Source organism: Brienomyrus brachyistius, chromosome 1 (assembly GCF_023856365.1).
Source record: "Brienomyrus brachyistius isolate T26 chromosome 1, BBRACH_0.4, whole genome shotgun sequence".
In the NCBI taxonomy this organism is placed as follows: domain Eukaryota; kingdom Metazoa; phylum Chordata; class Actinopteri; order Osteoglossiformes; family Mormyridae; genus Brienomyrus; species Brienomyrus brachyistius.
In genome coordinates this window covers 33,254,726-33,272,793 of record NC_064533.1, presented here as the reverse complement: position 1 = coordinate 33,272,793, position 18,068 = coordinate 33,254,726, and the positions used below count along the sequence as shown (strand labels likewise).

General features: G+C 41.5%; 2 protein-coding genes across 4 annotated transcripts in view; one reads left to right on the top strand and one right to left on the bottom strand.

Annotated features, from left to right (window-relative positions):
- dcaf17 (ddb1 and cul4 associated factor 17) overlaps positions 1-771 on the bottom strand; it is an 11,189-nt gene extending 10,418 nt beyond the window's left edge. The window contains exon 1 of the mRNA XM_048980452.1: positions 23-771. Within this exon, the coding sequence (XP_048836409.1) occupies positions 23-214 (192 nt within the window). The 5' untranslated portion in view covers positions 215-771. The remainder of the gene's footprint in view (positions 1-22) is intronic.
- On the top strand, positions 153-18,068 carry mettl8 (methyltransferase 8, methylcytidine). 3 transcript variants are annotated; one of them, XM_048981130.1, is made up of 10 exons: positions 153-252; positions 7,931-8,089; positions 8,426-8,517; positions 8,670-8,923; positions 9,275-9,324; positions 12,940-13,000; positions 14,659-14,798; positions 16,010-16,116; positions 16,654-16,719; positions 17,354-18,068. In XM_048981130.1, exons 2-10 carry the CDS (start codon positions 7,938-7,940, stop codon positions 17,500-17,502), a joined length of 1,071 nt encoding a protein of 356 aa, XP_048837087.1. In that variant the 5' UTR covers positions 153-252; positions 7,931-7,937; the 3' UTR covers positions 17,503-18,068. The 3 variants fall into 3 exon arrangements, with proteins under 3 accessions (XP_048837087.1, XP_048837183.1, XP_048836995.1); XM_048981226.1 differs by having other exon boundaries at positions 180-252; positions 7,934-8,089; XM_048981038.1 differs by lacking the exon at positions 153-252 and adding an exon at positions 2,630-2,709 and having other exon boundaries at positions 7,934-8,089.

The following is an 18,068-nucleotide window of genomic DNA, read 5'->3' as shown; positions in this document are numbered from 1 at the left end:
TATGAAAAAGGACTGTAATTACCTTAAGAATAAGTTGCCGAAGCAACTTCATATTTTTCCTAAGCAGCATTCCAGCATCAGTGGAAAAGGCACCTATAGACCTCAATGATATGTGCACGCTGGCGTTTGCGCTCCTCAACACCTGGGGTCGCGCGAGATTCAAACATATGGGCGTTGTAGAGTCTTTTGAGCACCGTGTGGAAAGTGTGGCCATGTTGGACTGGCCTTCAACTTCAGTAGACCGCAAATACGGTGAGTAATTAGCCGCTTACTACTATTAATGTACGTGAGCCCCGTACTACACACCTACATTAATTAATCGTATTGGTCCCTGTATAACTATGGTACGCCTTATATATATATATATATATACACACACACAGGCAAGCACGACTGCCGGAGAGCCGTATCTAAGAAGCTTGCTAACTAGTGCTTTGCGTTGGTCTACAACGAGCAATATGCTGCATAATCCAAAAACATGTAGCGTTCATAAGGTAACTAATCACTAATGATACACTTAGTTTCAGCAGCTTCTCTGAGGTACTTTTGAGTCAGTCTGGAAAACGCTTTTAGATGCAGCCCGCAAACCTCATTCAATTTTTCTTTCTGGCTATATGTCCGATATGCATCATGGTATGACAATTACGTTGATATATGTTTTCTAAAAAAAATAAAAATCTAAATATCAAAACCGATAAATAACTCGAAGCTTCTCGCGTTACATGCACATCTCCAGTCTCTCTTCTTTTTAGAATATCGCCGCGCGGTTGTAATGACATCACGTCAGCTGGGGCGTTCTGGTAATTGTAGTTTTGCAGTGACTTGGCGAGTCTTTTTCGTATGAGTGCCATGGATCGTGAAAGAGACATTCACCAAGTATCTTAACCAGAAGCCTGTACTACGAAGCGGGGTTACTGGGTTATCGGGGTAACTTCTCGGATTTAAGGTAGTTTGGGCAAAATATAAGTGAACGAATATGAAGTCCATTTAAACTGTGGTACCTTAAATCCGACAAGTTACCCCGATAAGCCAGTAACCCCGCTTTGTAGTACAGGCCACAGGTCCCCGGGCCCTGGGTCAAGGGGGGGGGGGGGGGAAAGTACCCTGTAAACTTTAAGCAACCTGCTAAAATAATTTACCAAAAATACACATTTGTGGAGGCTTTATATAGTATTTGTGAATCACATACAAGCTTGTTATTTTTTTTTATCTTACTCATTTTCGTTGACGTGGTACTAAATAATTTTACTGTCCCTCCCTATAATGCAAACATTGGTTTGGTCTGCTTTTTTAGTGCTGGTCAAACTTGCAGTCGTTCCAAAAACAACGCCTTGCAACGCAGAAATATTGAAAATGTTTTGTGCTAATAATTAAATACATAAATATGTCATTATTTAAATGGCTATTTACATTGTAATCCATTCCATTTAAATGATTATTGACAAATATGCTATTAAATAATAATTTAAATAAAAATTTAAGCTGTAAATTAAATGGTTATGAAATATTTAACTATTTAAATGATAGTTTAAATTGCACTTTAAATGAAACCAACTATTAAAATTATCTGTCAAAAGGACGGGCTCTAAACAGAACCTAACATCTGATTGGTTATATTGCGAACTAAGTTACACCGCGTCGAACTCGGCTGGTCGATTGTATTCTCATTTATAACCACATTTTGTCTGTTCCGTTTTGGTGCTGTATTACATCATTCTATATCCATCAATGAACGAATGAATTATAAAAGAACGTACTGTTACACATTTAACATTTTTTTCGGACCGAAGTAATCAATACAACATTAATAACAACACAGTCATACGACAGAATGGGGACGACATGCATAACGGTGCAGTCAAACAACAAGGAAAACGATACATCATGTGCTAAGACTACAGAAGTTGAAATGACAGACAAATGGTGTGCAATCAACAGATAATCTCATTCTCAAAATAGTGTTGTCATGGCTGAAGTTCAGTTCAAAGTCGAATAGACAAACAGAGGTTGTGTTACATGTTCAGTCGACACCGACAATGCGCATATCGACATATTTTTGGCGCAAATGGAATCTCATGCAAGCGAATTGTAATTTTAGTGACGTTACTTAACTATACATTAATGTCATGTTTTATTAAATGCAACACTCTTTGCAGTGCTGTAGAGTTTTGTGTAAAAATAGTCGATTTAAAAAACATTCAAATGATGTGTAATCTATACAATATTGAGATACTTTTCCATACGATGAAAGTATACACAAATGAGGCTGAAGATCGAAAGAAAAAAAACGTTTATAAAGACTGGAACCTGAATTTTCATGTAGTAATTCTAGTCCCGTTACTTCTCGCTCAGTCTCTCTCTCTCATACATACATAATTCACATATGTAACATCTTCTGCCGTTATCTTTATTTAAATAATATTTATTTATATAACACTATATTATTATTTCTAATGGAGTGGGATGACCGCAGATCGGTTTTGCCTGCATCATGATTTGCTTAGCCGGATATTTTTGAGGCTAAGTAGAGGTTATGGTAGTTACATATGTAGCACTGGTTGTATGAATTCCGGATGTCCACCAGAGGCAGCCAGAGACAGTTGCCCAGCTGCAATAGAAAAGCATCATCAGCAGAGGATGCAGTATGTGCCCCAATGTTAGAAGCAGAAAGTTGGGATGGACTGGACAAGTGCACCCTGTCTCCAAGAGGTGAGGCAGGGGCGACTGACTCAGCCACCACTGGTACACTTTTGAACAGCGAAACAGAGGCCGCCTCTGGCGGTCAGGAGGAATGAAATGGAAATCTAGCTTTTCTATGTCATGATGCTGAATCACTTCATACTGGGATACATCATCATGGTAACTCATGCTACATGCCTAACCTAGAGCCTATATCACTAAGTCAGATTTCTTGCTTAGTCAGATAACTTTGAGGCTACACATGTGGACAAATTTGTTGGTACCCTTCCATGAAAAAAAGAACGGACAATTATCTCAGAAATGGCCTGAAACTTACTAAAGTTAATGGCAACTGCTGTTGTTGATTCCATGTTTAACACAAATAAGACGTTGCCAAAATATGACTTGCCAAAATGCTCCAGTTGTGTCTCCTCAGTCCAAAGGACATTCTCCCAGAAACTTTACAGCTTGTCAACATGCATTTTGGCCAATTCCACTCTGACTTTTTTATGCTTTTCTTTTAATAGTGGAGCCCTCCTGGATCTTCTTCCATGGAGCCCATTTTTGTTCAAAAGGTGATGGATGGTGTGATCAAATAGTGACGTATCATGACCTTGGAGCACAGCTTGAATGGTGTTGGATGGTTTCCTTGGCTCTTTGTACCATTTGCACTACCCGTCTTATCAACCTGGAGTTGTATTTCCTCTTGTGACCATGTTCTCGGAGGTTGGCTACAGTCCAATGGACCTTATACTTTATAATAATATTTGCAGCTGTACCCATAGGAACATGAAGCTGTTTGGAGATGGTCTTACAGCCTTTACCTTTAATATGGTTATCTAGTTCTCTTTCTGAACTCCTCAGACAGCTTTCTCCTGTGCTTTCTCTAGTCCTTGTTCATATTATATTTCAGGATCACAGATCTCAAACAGTGCTTGTACCAAGCAGAGACGAATTTGGTACATTACCTGACGTAACATATGGGCTTTCTCAAACTCACGAAATGACAGAGTCCGGTGACTACAGCAAAGTTAGTATTATAGACTCGCTTATAACGGAATATCGTGTATAAGAGACGAAGTCCGCTGGTCCCGGCCGTACGCCTTTAAGAACATGCAGAAAAAGCATCTGATATAGCGGACTCGCATATAACGCAATTTCGCTTCTAACAGACAAACTGTAGTTTTGTTCGCTATAACGGACATGCAGGCTCCGCCTACAAGGCGTGTGGCGTGCCGGTGATATCCAGCTGTAGTTCTGTTCGCTATAACGGACATGTTGCTCCGCCTACAAGGCGCGGGGCGTGCCGGTGATATCCAGCTGTAGTTTTGTTCGGGTATAACGGACATGCAGGCTCCGCCTACAAGGCCCGTGGCCTGCCGGTGATATCCAGCTGTAGTTTTGTTCGCTATAACGGACATGCAGGCTCCGCCTACAAGGCGTGTGGCGTGCCGGTGATATCCAGCTGTAGTTCTGTTCGCTATAACGGACATGCTGCTCCGCCTACAAGGCGCGTGGCGTGCCGGTAATATCCAGCTGTAGTTTTGTTCGGGTATAACAGACATGCAGGCTCCGCCTACAAGGCGCGTGGCCTGCCGGTGATATCCAGCGCAGATACGTAGTCGGGATTATTAATAGTAACGCATCTGGTCAAGTAAAGCTGAATGACTACATGTACAGCATAATAATCTATACCACAAGTGTGTGTCTGCTGGGGTGTGGCATGAGTAAATGGTGTCCTGTAGTTGTGTTCTGGGCATACAGCAACTCTGGACATAACGGATTTTGGATATAATGGACTGTTTTGTGGTCCCTTGAAGTTTGTTATGACTGGAGGATTCGGAGTTGACAGCAATTCTTGCACACCGGTTGGTTTTCCAGACTACTTTACAGACATTTTTATTAATATTTGAATGTTCACTTGTGTACTTCACGTTCAACAGCTGTCACCCCTCTTACAGCCAATGGTGGTGAATGGAATCAGTGCAATTATTGATCAAGATGTGTAGAAATACATCATCTGAAAATCAAGTGGTGTGGATTGTACCCTATAGTCTATTGCTTAGACCACATGGTACTGAACATGTCAATCTCATTTGGCTTTATATCTATTAGTCCATTTACTCTACCCTTTGCACTTCGAATGGTGTAATTATAGATTCTGTCAGCACCTTCGTTGTATTCCCCAGCCACACATCTATGCTGTGTCTGTGTGTGGATTATGTCTATATTACTTTGCAGGGAGGAAATGTTCTCCACAATTTAATAAAAATTTATTTTTACATTGTGGGGATGATTTTTCTGGTCCCCACAAAGATCTGTGAATGCAGTCAAAAAACTAAAGAAATGTATTTTGCTTGGTTATTTATGGTCATGGTTAGGACTGGGTAGGGGTTACGGTTGTCATAGTTAGCATTAGCATTATTCCCACAGAAATGAATGAGCGGTCCCCAAAAAGATATGATTACACAACTGTGTGTGTGTGTGTGTGTGTGTGTGTGTGTGTGTGTGTGTGTGTGAGTGTGATAGATTACGGGATAGTGAATGGGTTTTGAAGAGTGACAAGTTTTATGCCAAATTATGAAAAAAGTGATTTTAAATATGAATAAAAAGGACTAAGAATAATTAGGAAAGCCACAAAACACATTTGGAAATTAAGACAATTATTGCATTTACACCTTTCGGTGATCTGCAGCCAGCATGCCTTTCTGTTTTTGGCCAGCGTGGACATTGAACCCCAATGTCCATACTCGCAGACTTTGAGGTAGTTTCCCACTGTCCTGGAGGACTTAGGGCTGTACCATTGTCAGATTGTGAAGTGCATGAGGGTTCTCTTGCAGACATTGAGCCCTTTATGCACACTTTATGCACCATATTTCTGCAGACTTTATATAAGGGAATTACCCACAGTTCATAGCGCTGTGACATGAAACATGGGGTTACCAGGGGAAGATTGGAAGTGTAAACTAGGCTAGCGCAGTATTACAATATTATGGTATATCCCAGTACTGAGAAATCCCAAAGGTATTCATTTTAATACCGTCAAAACACAGAAGCTCATCATTCTATTAAACTGATATGGAGATGCTGTATTGAGGCAATATATTGTAGTGCACAGCCTTAGCTGGGATTGGAGCTTCACTAAAGTAAACTGTCAGAGCATGTGCAGCATTCATGAGACCTAGTGTACATGTGGCTCCAGACTGGGCAGCTGTAGCAGAACAGACCGTGATGGTGATGTCAGTACACGAAGGGTGATTTTTAAAAATTCTTCAGCAAGAAATTGTCTCATTTCCTTAGCACTCAATTTCCCATTTAGGCTCTTTGATTCAGGAGTTTACATGATTTACATTTCTTTAAATAAAGTAGGTATGAAAAATAGATACCAGCCAAGCCTAGTATAAACAGCAAACAAACCATTTCTTTTAGTTATTGCTTAATGGTGCCATTTTGACAAAAAGAGTACGTTGATTATTATATGTTCAAATTAGTACCTTGGCCGTGAAGAAAGTTCAAATCTTAAAATGAAAAATCCCAAACCCACAATAGTCAGGAACATATTTTAGTAGGGGTGCTCCGATCAGGATTTTTGGGGCCGATCACCGATCTCTAGAAGCTGTATCGTCCGATACCGATACCAATCACCGATTACAGGGTCTACTTGAAGCCTTATCATGTAGCATTATTTATTAACCTATATCTAACAACAATGTAAACTAAGTATTGAAATTACAAGAAGAGGAATATCATGAATTGACAACTGTATTTATTGGCAATCAACATGTGCAACACGTCAACTTAAAACATAGCTGCCGGTGCTTGGTTAGTAATTGGGAACAGCTTAGAGCTTGACAAATACAACTTTCCTGTAGATTGTATAAAATTAAATAAAATAACATACAGAACAAACAGAGTCTTTGACTTTAGAGTACTTTAACTTTAGGTTAAACACTGCAACAAAAAAGGCTATAGTCAAAATTTTGTTTCAAGTCAGTTTTCCAAAGTAAGCACTCAGTTTTTCTAATTTACTTTAAGGACCACAGGTAATAAATTGCACAACAAAAATAAATAATTAATAAATAAAATAAATAATGGCTAAATAATAAAAACTAAATACTAAATAATAAAAAACCTACAAATAACAAAAAACATATCTCATATACATCTGACCAGATGGACACGGGACATACACTCGCACTCCAAATGTCACTTGTAAAACTAACTGATGTTATGTTGTCCTTCATAAGGCGGTCGACATATGTAAACACTGTTTGGTATAACTGCGGCAGGCGTACATCTGTGAAATATTTTGGCCCTGGCGTAGTGTAACGTGAATCCATGTCGGATATCAGTCGCCGGAACCCTTCGTCTTCCACAATAGACAGCGGCTGATGATCTAGGCATATGAATTGTATTATTTTATCTGATATTTCTTTATGCTTCTTACTGTCCTTGCAGTAGGGTTGCTGTCTTTGAAACGTCTCTGTTACCGACTGCTGAGTGAGTGGCGCGCGAGTTGCTGAACTCTCCCGCTCTCTCTTAGCGCAAGCCAACTTTGAAAATTGCTCATATTCCTTTACGTGACTAACCTTCAAATGTCTGATCAGGTTCGTGGTGTTAAAATGCTTTGGGTGCTTCCCGCCTCGTGGAATCGACTTGTTACACAGGTTGCAGATTGCTAATGTATTGTCTTTTTCACACAACACGTAGAATTGCCAGACCGGTGAAGCGATTTTAGCAGCGCACAAAAAAATTGTCTCGCGAGTTTTGCGTCATCTGATCGGCTTTTCTATATCGGCCATTATAGAGACTGCCGATCAAATTTCCCAAAGCAATTATCGGCCGATTGTGATCGGCAACCGATCAATCGGAGCACCCTAATATTTTAGCGTTGTCAAAGTAACGTGATGTGCCACAATGTCCTGTCCCCATTACCATTTTGAGCCCTTTCAGCCTCTCATACTCAATCACTTACCATGTAATGTCAATTAAGTCTGTAAGGGATCAGGGATTAGGTTTTAGGGGGGACATGGGATTGGGTCTTAGCTTCAGTCAGTACCGGGCTCAACCTAAATTGTTGGTAATCAGTATCATGATATTATTTTTCTCGGATTGCATTTGTTTGGTTTTGTTAAACTGAAATCTATCTTGTAATCCGGACTTTGTCAAACCAGATTCATGATACAGGTCCTGGATATTCCTTGTTCTAATGCAGCATTTATGTTTTATTTATTTGTTTTTGCTCTGTAAGAAGTATAATGCGAGCACTGTGGCGTTTCCCTCTGGCCCCGGCAATCGAGGTTGCAGGATGGTTCAGCTGCAAACGTGCAAAGAGTGAAGGCCGACCTCCAGCTCCACTGGGTGCGAGGATACTTACCAATCCGGAGCACATATTCCAGCACAACATGTGGTAAGCTTGCCTCATCTGGCACATGTAGACCATCCTGTACTTATCTACCACAAGAACTATTAAAACGAAGTCTTTATTTTCATTATTTTATGCAAGCAGATCAGTTATGGGGCAACATGTCTAGCTGTATACAGCTACAGGCATAATTATTAAGGAATATAATTATTATGGGGGTTATTCTCAACTTGCTGGAATAACATCTAATCATATAAACTTTATTCTTTGACAGTTTGAAACAGATGTTTTTTGTTGTGCTGGTAACCACTGTTTGAAGACATAATAAAGCTGTGCTGAGGACATAATTATACCTTAAAGTGTGCGGATTTGTGTTTTTAGGGACCATGTTCAGTGGTCAGAGGAAGACAAAGAATATGCAAGGCAAAAAGTAACAGAAAATTCCAGAGAAAAAATACCAGTTAAGGAACAGGGTAAGATGATCTTAAGCATGTGATTTTTGTGAATAATTAATTACATTTATCAACCAGTTTTTTTTTTAGCAAGAACCAAAAAAAATGGTTTAAAATGTGTGACTAAACTTTACATAATTAAATACACTGACGTCATTCTTTTTTGCCCTCAGCTAAATTTGACATAGATGCCAGTAAATACTGGGATGGGTTTTATGAGATGCACCAGAACAAATTCTTCAAGGACCGCAGCTGGCTGTTCCACGAATTCCCAGAGTTGCTTACCACAGGGACGCCAGGCTGTATTTTGGTTCCTGAACCGGGGGAGGGGCGGCGAAATGGGACACCCATCCATCAGCAGGGCTCGGGGGGTGACGGAGAGACTGCTGATTTCCCTGGGAATCAGGCACCTTTCAGGATCTTCGAGGTACAGAGAATGAAATATTTCAGTCTGGCTATGACTTATGTTGGTGTGGGCAACAGGAATTATTTGAATAAAAAGTATTGTGATTTTGAGCACAACATTACACCACTGCATGAGGGTCTCCCTTCCACTTCCCAGCACCTATTACTGTATTGATATCAATACAATTGTGATCGTTATTTAATAGAGGATTTTAGTAGAAACAGGTTACAGACATTATGCTGTAATTTGTCAATGATGAATTTCCAAAGATGATAATGCAGACATGACAAAGATGTAATTTTGCGTGCCTGTGTTTATGAGAATATTGTTTTTGCCATGTTTGATAAATTGTGACAGTATTATCTTTTTCAGATTGGGTGTGGAGCCGGTAACAGTGTGTTTCCCATCATCAGCTCTATCAGGTGAGCCTGACAAAGGAATATCACGTACACTTATTCTGACATTGTTTGATACTGTCTGGTTTCTCTGCCCGAATTTGTTCGTTGCCCACAGAGGAATGGAAAACAGACTCTAGTCAGGGAATTTTAATACTAATTTATCTCCCTGTTTTATATTTTAAAGATTGAGTAATATTATTAGGTTCGGTAGATGTTTGGTTTTGAATGAATGGAATTAACATTTTGGTTTATATATATTTAATTTGGTGTGCTTATAAAATATTACAGTTTAAAGTTGTTATTACCCATCATTTATCCATCCAATTTCTAACCGCTTGTCCATTATCCTGTCATGTTATGAGTCAAATGTTATATACACTGTCCAGCCAAAAAAAAAGTTTCCATTTGAATTTATATCAGCAAATACTTATGAGCCACTGACTGGATCATTATTACAGCTCAGCAACGTTATGCAGCAATAAAGTAAAATCAGCTGAGTACCTGAATCTCTTGGCCAGCTTACACCTCCATCCATCAGCAATGGATTCTTTCTTCCCTGTTGGCATGGGCATATTCCAGGGCATGAATGCCAAGATTCATTGGGTTCGAATTGTCAAAGGGTGGTTCAGGGAGCATGAGGAATCATTTTCACGCATGACTTGGTCACCACAGAGTTGTGACCTTAACCTCATAGAAGGTCTTTGCGATGTTCTGAAGGAGGCTTTATGGAGTGGCTCAACTCACTTGTCAATTTGAGTGCAAATCTGGATGAAAATAAAGGGTGAAATGTTGCATAAGGGGTGCAGTGGTTCGCACTGTTGCCTCACACCTCTGGGACCCAGGTTCGAGTCTCCGCCTCGCACATGTGTGTGGAGTTTGCATGTTCTCCCCATGTCGTCGTGGGGTTTCCTCTGGGTACTCCGGTTTCCCCCCACAGTCCAAAGACATGCTGAGGCTAATTGGAGTTGCTAAATTGCCCATAGGTGTGCGTGTGTGAGTGAATGGTGTGTGAGTGTGCCCTGCGATGGGCTGGCCCCCCATCCCGGGTTGTTCTCTGCCTCGTGCCCATTGCTTCCGGGATAGGCTCTGGACCCCCGCGACCCAGTAGGATAAGCGGTTTGGAAAATGGATGGATGGATGGATAGATGTTGCATAAGCTTGTGGAAGCAATACCATGACAAATGTGCATCATAATCAAAGCTAAAGGCAGTTCAACGACAAATTCAAATGGCGACTTTCCTTTTGGCCGGGCAGTGAATTTCTCCTTAATTCTCTCTCTGTATGAGAGTGTCAGCTTCTGTAGCGTATTTGCAGATCCATATTCACTTGCTCTGATGGGATGATACAGTGAGGTTAACAGAGATAACATGCCATAATGTGATTCTATGTCATTTTATTGATTATGTTCAGTGCCCTGGTATTCCTACATTTTTATATGGGCTGTAAAGTGCCAAGCTGTTGATTTCGTAATGAAAATGAGGGATGTGCGTAAAGCCATGGCCTCTATCCCTGGCCTCTGTTTCAGGACAATGTGAATATTTTAGCGTGCGACATAAGGGGAGGAAAAACACCTGTCAGTTGAGCAATGGTGGTTGGATCACGGGGAACGGCCAGGGTGCGGTTTGAGCAAAACAGAAACGGACAAATCAAAGCCAAACAGATGCTGAAGCTGCACTAAAGGATCGGAGCCAGACAACGGCCTGGTATTGGGAGGATGAGTGTGATGTGGATGTCGTGAAGATACACCTCGCCCCCCACGTCGAAATCCAGTCACAAACAATATAACCTTTATATTACCGCGAGCTTGTGTGGATTCCGTGAGTCACAGTTGCCTAAATGTCACACAGATTGAAATCACTCTGCTTTTCATGCTGCTTAATGGTCTATGTGATTCTTCATAGCTGCTTTTGATGGAGTCTTCTGTGTTATTCTGGATCTGCATTACAGAACATAGGATGATAAACTCTGCCAGTCAAACATTAATTTGTGTTAAAGTCCCCATATAATTGAAACAGGGGTCTGGCTGAGGGCCAGTAATCCCCCCCAAAGGCTGTTAGTTTTATTGCACTGGGCTTTCAAAAGAAGGATTCTTTTTCTTCCTGCCTTGCACGGTAGCGCTGTCTTCTGTCTGCGATTATCCAGAAAATGAAAATTGAAAATGTAAGGAAATTCGAAGTGTGGCATTTGATTCACCTGTTGAATGTGGCAGGTGCATCAGTTGGGTGGTAGACACAATGCTTTTTGAATAACTCTGTAAATAAACTGGTTGTGTGTTTGAATTTCTGGAGAGACACTGGAGTGATCCTGGCAGATAAGGTTTAGTATCAGAGATGTGAACATAGTTCACAGGTCTATTCTGGATCCTCATATAGGATCACAAGGGCACAAGACAGGCAGCACCCTGGATGAGAGGGTTGGCCATTGCAAGGAACACATTCTATGGGCAGAATAGAGGTTCACCTAACCACGAGTGAGCAGGACGAAAGCCACTCCAAGGATATTTAGACTCCAGAGCTGGGGGTAGGACTCAAACCCACAACCATGAGGATATGTGGCTACAGTGTTTCCCACTGAGCCACCATCACATGATTTCCACTGAAATCCACAGCAATATAAATTAATAATAATAATAAATAACTAAATGCTAATGACATTAGGTTTGGCCCTCCATTATCTGTTAATGTCTTGGTTGATTTATTGCATGTAGTAATTCATCTCATTTGAATGTTGTCCAGCTTAGATACTGATATAATCATGTGTGCTGTAGTACCTATTAAACAGTGTTATTTAGTTTAAGGTCCTAATTTAAATCTTTATAGTTTCATCAAGCTGTGCTTCCCTGTGTTGATTAATTTGCCAAAATTGCCTGGAGTTACCTTGTCTTTGGGTGGCTACTATGCACATTTTTCGCTGAGGGATCTAATCCCACGTCATGCTTCTTGTGTTTAAATGTTCTGTCCATGTGGGTTTCCTCTAGATTCTCCAGTCTTTCTCCCCAAAAACAGGTATTTAAGTCAAGTGGGCTTTATTGCCTTACCATTCATATACAGATATACAGGACCGTAGTGCAACATACAAACAGCTGACAAGGAGAGGATTTTCACAGCACTTAAAGTGCAAAACACAGGGCGGTCTGAAATAGGGGGACTGGGAACAGTTCCATGACTGGGCATCTCTAAAATTACCCGTGGTGTTTGATGGACTGGCCTCCTGTTCAGGATGTGCTCTTATGCTGCCCTAAGCTTTTGGGCTCCCTGTGACCTTGTAAAGCTGTGTTTCTCAATCCAGTCCTCAGGGACCCATAATCGGTCCATATTTTTGCTCCCTTCAAGCTCCCTGCCAGCCGGTCCACATTTTTGCTCCCTGTCAGCTCCTGCAAAAATGTGAACTGTCTGTGGGTGCCTGAGGACTGGTTTGGGAAACACTGCTGTAAAGGACAAGCAGTTGGAAAATGGATTGTTAACGCTTTTCGAGGGATTATTTCTATTTCACAGTTGTTTAGTTTCCATTTTGCAGGATTCCCTTGTCGGTGGCTCTTAGCTGCTCTCTTTTTTTGGTAACACATCACCCTAAACAGGCAGTAAAAAAGACAAAAACAGATCCCCTTGTCAATGGTCTGCATGGTTGTGTGTTTTGCAGGGGCACGGGATCCTTTCTGTACTGCTGTGACTTCTCTCCACGCGCTGTCCAGCTGGTGAAGGTAACTGCCTAAGTCACTGCCATCCCAGCATTTGTACTTCCTGATAGATGAATGTTTTAACTGACATTAAGTACTGATGTCCGCTAATGTTTTGCACTGTTCATTTTCAATAGGAGAATATTTAGCATGTTTAGTAGTACAGATTCTGTTTTGCATGTATTGAAGATATTATATATGTAAATACAACCACTCCTTTTTTTAGCTACTACCTTGGTACCTTTCCGACGAAGGTGTGCATTTACGAACAAATTTCATATGCCTGACAACAAAGCACACCGGACTTAGAAAAGATCTTTGAAATAGAAAGTACAAAGCGTTTTTTAAAATGTCCACTTCAGGAATGATAAAAGAAATTGACTATGGAAGGCTGAAGTAAAGTCATAAGCATAGTTACATGGGGCTGCTAACTTCGGCCAGATGGCCGGAGTGAGATTTTCAATTCGAGACAAGTCTGCACTCACATTTACATGTATATAGCAGTTTCATTACCTTGCAAATCTGTAGGGTTTGCAAACTACCCCAATGCTTCTGATGTAGCTAATTTTAGGTTTATAATGGAATAATATAGATTTACCATTAGATTTCTTGTGTGAGCGTGAGAGTCTGAAAGCGTGAGTGTCATGCCGATTTTGCGAGAGTTGGTATCCTTGGTCACGGTCTCGCCTAGGCTACCGTGATTTTCACTTCGCTTAACAACCCGGTTATTGAAATGGAACTCTTGTTGCTAAAGACAAATTTAAATACCTGTTAGTTTTGTGGACACATTTGTCTCTAGGAAAACTTGATATTTTTTGGCACCTAACATGGTAGAAAGGGCATATTCAGCATGATAACAGCAATAGAGCTCAGTTCTGCAGTGCATCCTGTGAGTTTTCTCAGCGAGGTCTAGGTCTCATGCTGCTCTTCTTTGTTAGGTAAGTAGAGCAGCCAGTTTGCAGTGCCAGGCATCTGCACTGCCTGATGGCGTTATCACTGACACTCCAGTCCAGGCTAAAGGCAGCCCGCTCTGTAGTCCGGCATTTAGTGCTCTCTGAATGCTCTGGCTTTCAGAACATGCCAGCAGCTGCTGACCGGAGCACCTTCGTTATATGGGCCGCCGTCGCCACGCCCAGCGCCTGCTTTTTAGGGCCCTGCAATCCGAGGCCGCAGAGAATCCTGCTGTCCGCTGGGCGACTTCCAGATAATTCTGTCAGGACTCAGGAAGCTGCATACGTGTTTCTCAGAGCTTCAGGATTATTTCATCTTTATAGATTACTTTTTTGCTTTAAGTGTTTTACCTGCCAAAGCCAAACCTTCAGATTAATGCATATGTGGGGTTGTGTAATGATTTATCACAGGTCTGAAATAAATAAAACAATGTTAGTGTGTGCGTTTCACATATTAGCTTCACTACATTCCGCTCCGTGGGTTTCAGTTTTAGCTGTTAACGTAATGCTTAACATTTTCTTTTAAGGTTTCGCTATATCACTGCCTTTCTGGACACATAACCCAGTTTCCATAGAAACCCACCCCGTACTTTAAAAGCAGGTTATCTGTTTACAGGTGTTGGAGTGCACTGGGTGTTTTTGCTCTGCCTTTAGCCAATCAGAATCAGCCACCGGATGTGATTCGATAGTGGTTGAAACAGGGATCTCAGCCACCCCTCCCCTCTCGCTCAGGACCACCCTGGCTACGACGGCTCTGTCTGTCACGCCTTTGTCCATGACATCCGCCAAGGGGGTGCCGTTCTGCCGTTCCCCCCCCGGAGCCTAGACGTGGTGCTGCTGGTGTTCATGCTGTCATCTGTTCACCCTGCGCGGTAAGTGAAGGTCGGCGACGAGACGGCCGGTCCTCCTCTCATTTATCAGGCTTCCACCTCTTTGTCTGTACCTCATTATACCCCCGCCCCCATCCCCGCCCCAGCAGCAGCACCAGCCTCTCTACAGTCTGGGCATGACAGACTCATCCAGGAGGCGAGGGGGTTGGGGTGTACTTTAAACCTGCAGTGTGCACACAGGATCCCCCAGGAGGGGAATGTAAAGCTGCATAACACTTTATGCTTTGAAGTCATTTAAGGAGCAGGTAGTGCTACAGTTAATAGCCAGGTAAGAGTCTGCAGAGGGGTTTGTAGAAAAATAGAGGAAGTGAAGGAGCCACACTGACGAGATGAGGAGATGATGACATGCCTTCCTCAGAGGGTTGTATGCGATGTGCACAGCTGCCGCTGCGCTCTCCAGGGCGTCTCTGGCCATATGGAGGAGCGCCATGAGCATCGCTCAGCCGCTGCGGCTGCGCAGGCGACTGCCGGCTCAGGTGCTTCCAGGCCTGACATCAATAAATCATGATGGCACTGCGGTCAGGAGTCGGCTCCAGCTCCTGAGGTTTCGGGGTCCAGTCTGCCCCTGGCTGCATGTTTTGCAAAGTCCCCCGGGGGGGTTTTGTTTGGTTTTTATGAGGGTTTGTTCATGATATTTTGGAAATTAAGAAAGTATGCAGCCAGGAAAAGAAAACATCATATAAAACCTAAAGGCCTTCATCATTAACTATTAAACATGGGTCTTTACATTCTGGATTGAGAGGCTTGACTCAGTAATTCATGGGATTGTACTTGAGCAGGTCACAAGTATTAAGGGAAAGCCCCAAAAACTGAATATGTCAAATACCCATTTGACTTTGCATGGCTTCCTAACCACAAATAAATTTGCAAAAAAAGTTGATGGTGATCATCAAGACCCTGTACTGCATAAGAGGGGTGGGGACAGAAAAAAATCCATTCTTGTTAGATTTTAAGTTTCTTTCTGAAGCCTCAGAACCTTAGACAGAGCAACTTATGGTAGACGGAAGGGTTACAATTTATGTGTGTTCTTTGGGATTCAAGCCCACTGCCGTAGCATTAACATAATCCTCAACTTGTTGAGCTACAGGAGCAGTTTAATTTTGAAACAGTTAGATGTACCTTTGTATAAGTGGCACACATCTGTTATGCTCAGTGCTGTGAAATGAATGCTTGTTTTCTGATTCTTCCAACAGAGTACAGGACGTCGTGTCCCGCCTGGCCCACTTCCTGAAACCTGGAGGGGTGCTTCTGTTCCGAGATTATGGCCGATACGACTTGTCTCAGCTTCGATTTAAGAAAGGTGCTTTTTCTGTTTTTTGATGCATAGCATCCTCAAGTTAATGATGTGCGCCCTGAGGTGGAGGCCAATTAGGCCGTGACGACGACATGGCTGCAGGGATCGTGATCCCTCACTAATTTCAGATGCACCTTCAGTGGTTTTCCTCTGCGTCCGGCACAGGTTGCAATCCATTCGACAGACACTTATTTCATCACCATAATTCTGGTGGAATTCAATCTCATACCAGTACTAATGTCTGTATTGGTTTCACCCAATAGAGTTTTTTACCCAAATGATGCTTTCCTAATAGAAGGCAAAGCCATGGATGACATGTATAGGTGTGTATGTGTCTATGTGTGTGTGTATGTGTCTATGTGTGTGTGTGTGTGTATGTATGTATGTGTGTGTGTGTGTGTATATATATATATATATATATATATATATATATATATGCACACACACACACAGTATATATAAAGTCCCTGGTGATATGTTGTCATTTTAGAAGCTTTTACAAGTCACGGCTCTGAAACAATGACCATCTTCTTCTTTCAACAGGTCGCTGCTTGTCAGAGAATTTTTACACTCGAGGAGACGGGACGTCTGTGTATTTCTTTACAAAAGGTACCTTGGGGCTAGATTTTGATATTTAAATGTTTGTATGTTTGTTGTACTTAAATACTTTTGTTTTAAATAATGATAATAATAATAGATACTTTATTGATCCCCATGGAGAAATCCTCTTTACGCCTCCTCTAACTTGCTCTCTGTAGGTGAGAGCAAGCTGACCACAAAGGGCAGCCACCTATTGCAACACCCAGGAAGCTGGGGGTTAAGGGCCTTGCTCAAGGACCCACAGATGTGCTGAGGCTGGGTTTGAACTAGTGACCTTCTGATCAAAGGCACCGAGGCTTATCCAGAGGTGGAGATTTCAGGTCCAGAGAGTACAAATCCAGACCAAGATTTTGTTTCAACCAACCAGTTGAGTATAAAGAGTCTCAGTCACAGAGTACATAAGTGGTAAGTTGAAACAAAATCTTGGTATGAACTTGTACTCTCTGGACCTGAAATCTCCACCTCTGGGCTTAGCCTACTTAACCATCCACATATACTTTTCCAAAAAATGAAATTACAATGTATTCATGGGATTGAACTGGGATTTGAACCTATAACCTGTGGTTTCACCAACAACACCTTGAATGTGAAAGGCTTCTCATACTAGAGGCTGACACTGAATTGAATGACAATATCTTGACAGATGAAGTTCATGAGCTGTTCAAGAGTGCTGGTTTGGAGGAGATTCAGAACCTGGAGGACAGGAGGCTGCAGGTGAACAGGGGGAAGAAGGTGGTCATGCGACGAGTGTGGATGCAGGGGAAGTTCCGGAAGCCCTCCCCATCACCTTGAGCTCCAAATTCCAGGAGTATGAAGGTGGTCCAGAGAGGTGTGAGAAGGTCCAGTGCCGGTCTCTGCATGGTTCTGACAGCATAGCGAGAGAGTGTCACTATTTATTTAACTCTGTGAAAACATTTCAAAGAATGAAAGAAAACAAATGTGAATATAACGTGTTAATGAATTTCATATTCATATTCAAGTTTCATATATTCTTGTAAAAACAATAAAATGTACTTTAATTTCACTATTCAACACTGGAAATAAGTACTGGAAATTAGGTTTTTAAATTATTAATGTGATGCAAACTTTCTAATGAGGTCTAAATTGTAACTGTGTGGTGCCTTTTGCCGGGACATCTCATGCACTGTACATTATTATTATCATCATTATAATTATAATTATTATTATTATATTTTTTCAGTATGTTTCAGTACATTGGGGTGCTGATTAGTATCTATACCCCTTTATTACAATATTTTAGTTAAATTTGATGTTAAAGGCAGTCAGGCAGTCTTGTTTTGGAGCCCTTATCAGTGCTTTGTATATACCTCTTTTTAAAATAAAGTACATCTACATTA

What these genes read in the sequence shown, in the direction of transcription:
- mettl8 (XM_048981038.1), top strand. Translation starts at nt 2,645, where the DNA reads ATGTGCCCCAATGTTAGAAGCAGAAAGTTGGGATGGACTGGACAAGTG. An exon ending in CCCATCATCAGCTCTATCAG is followed by an intron (nt 9,325 to 12,939) that starts GTGAGCCTGACA and finishes TGTGTTTTGCAG; the next exon opens with GGGCACGGGATCCTTTCTGT. An exon ending in TGTGTATTTCTTTACAAAAG is followed by an intron (nt 16,720 to 17,353) that starts GTACCTTGGGGC and finishes ATATCTTGACAG; the next exon opens with ATGAAGTTCATGAGCTGTTC.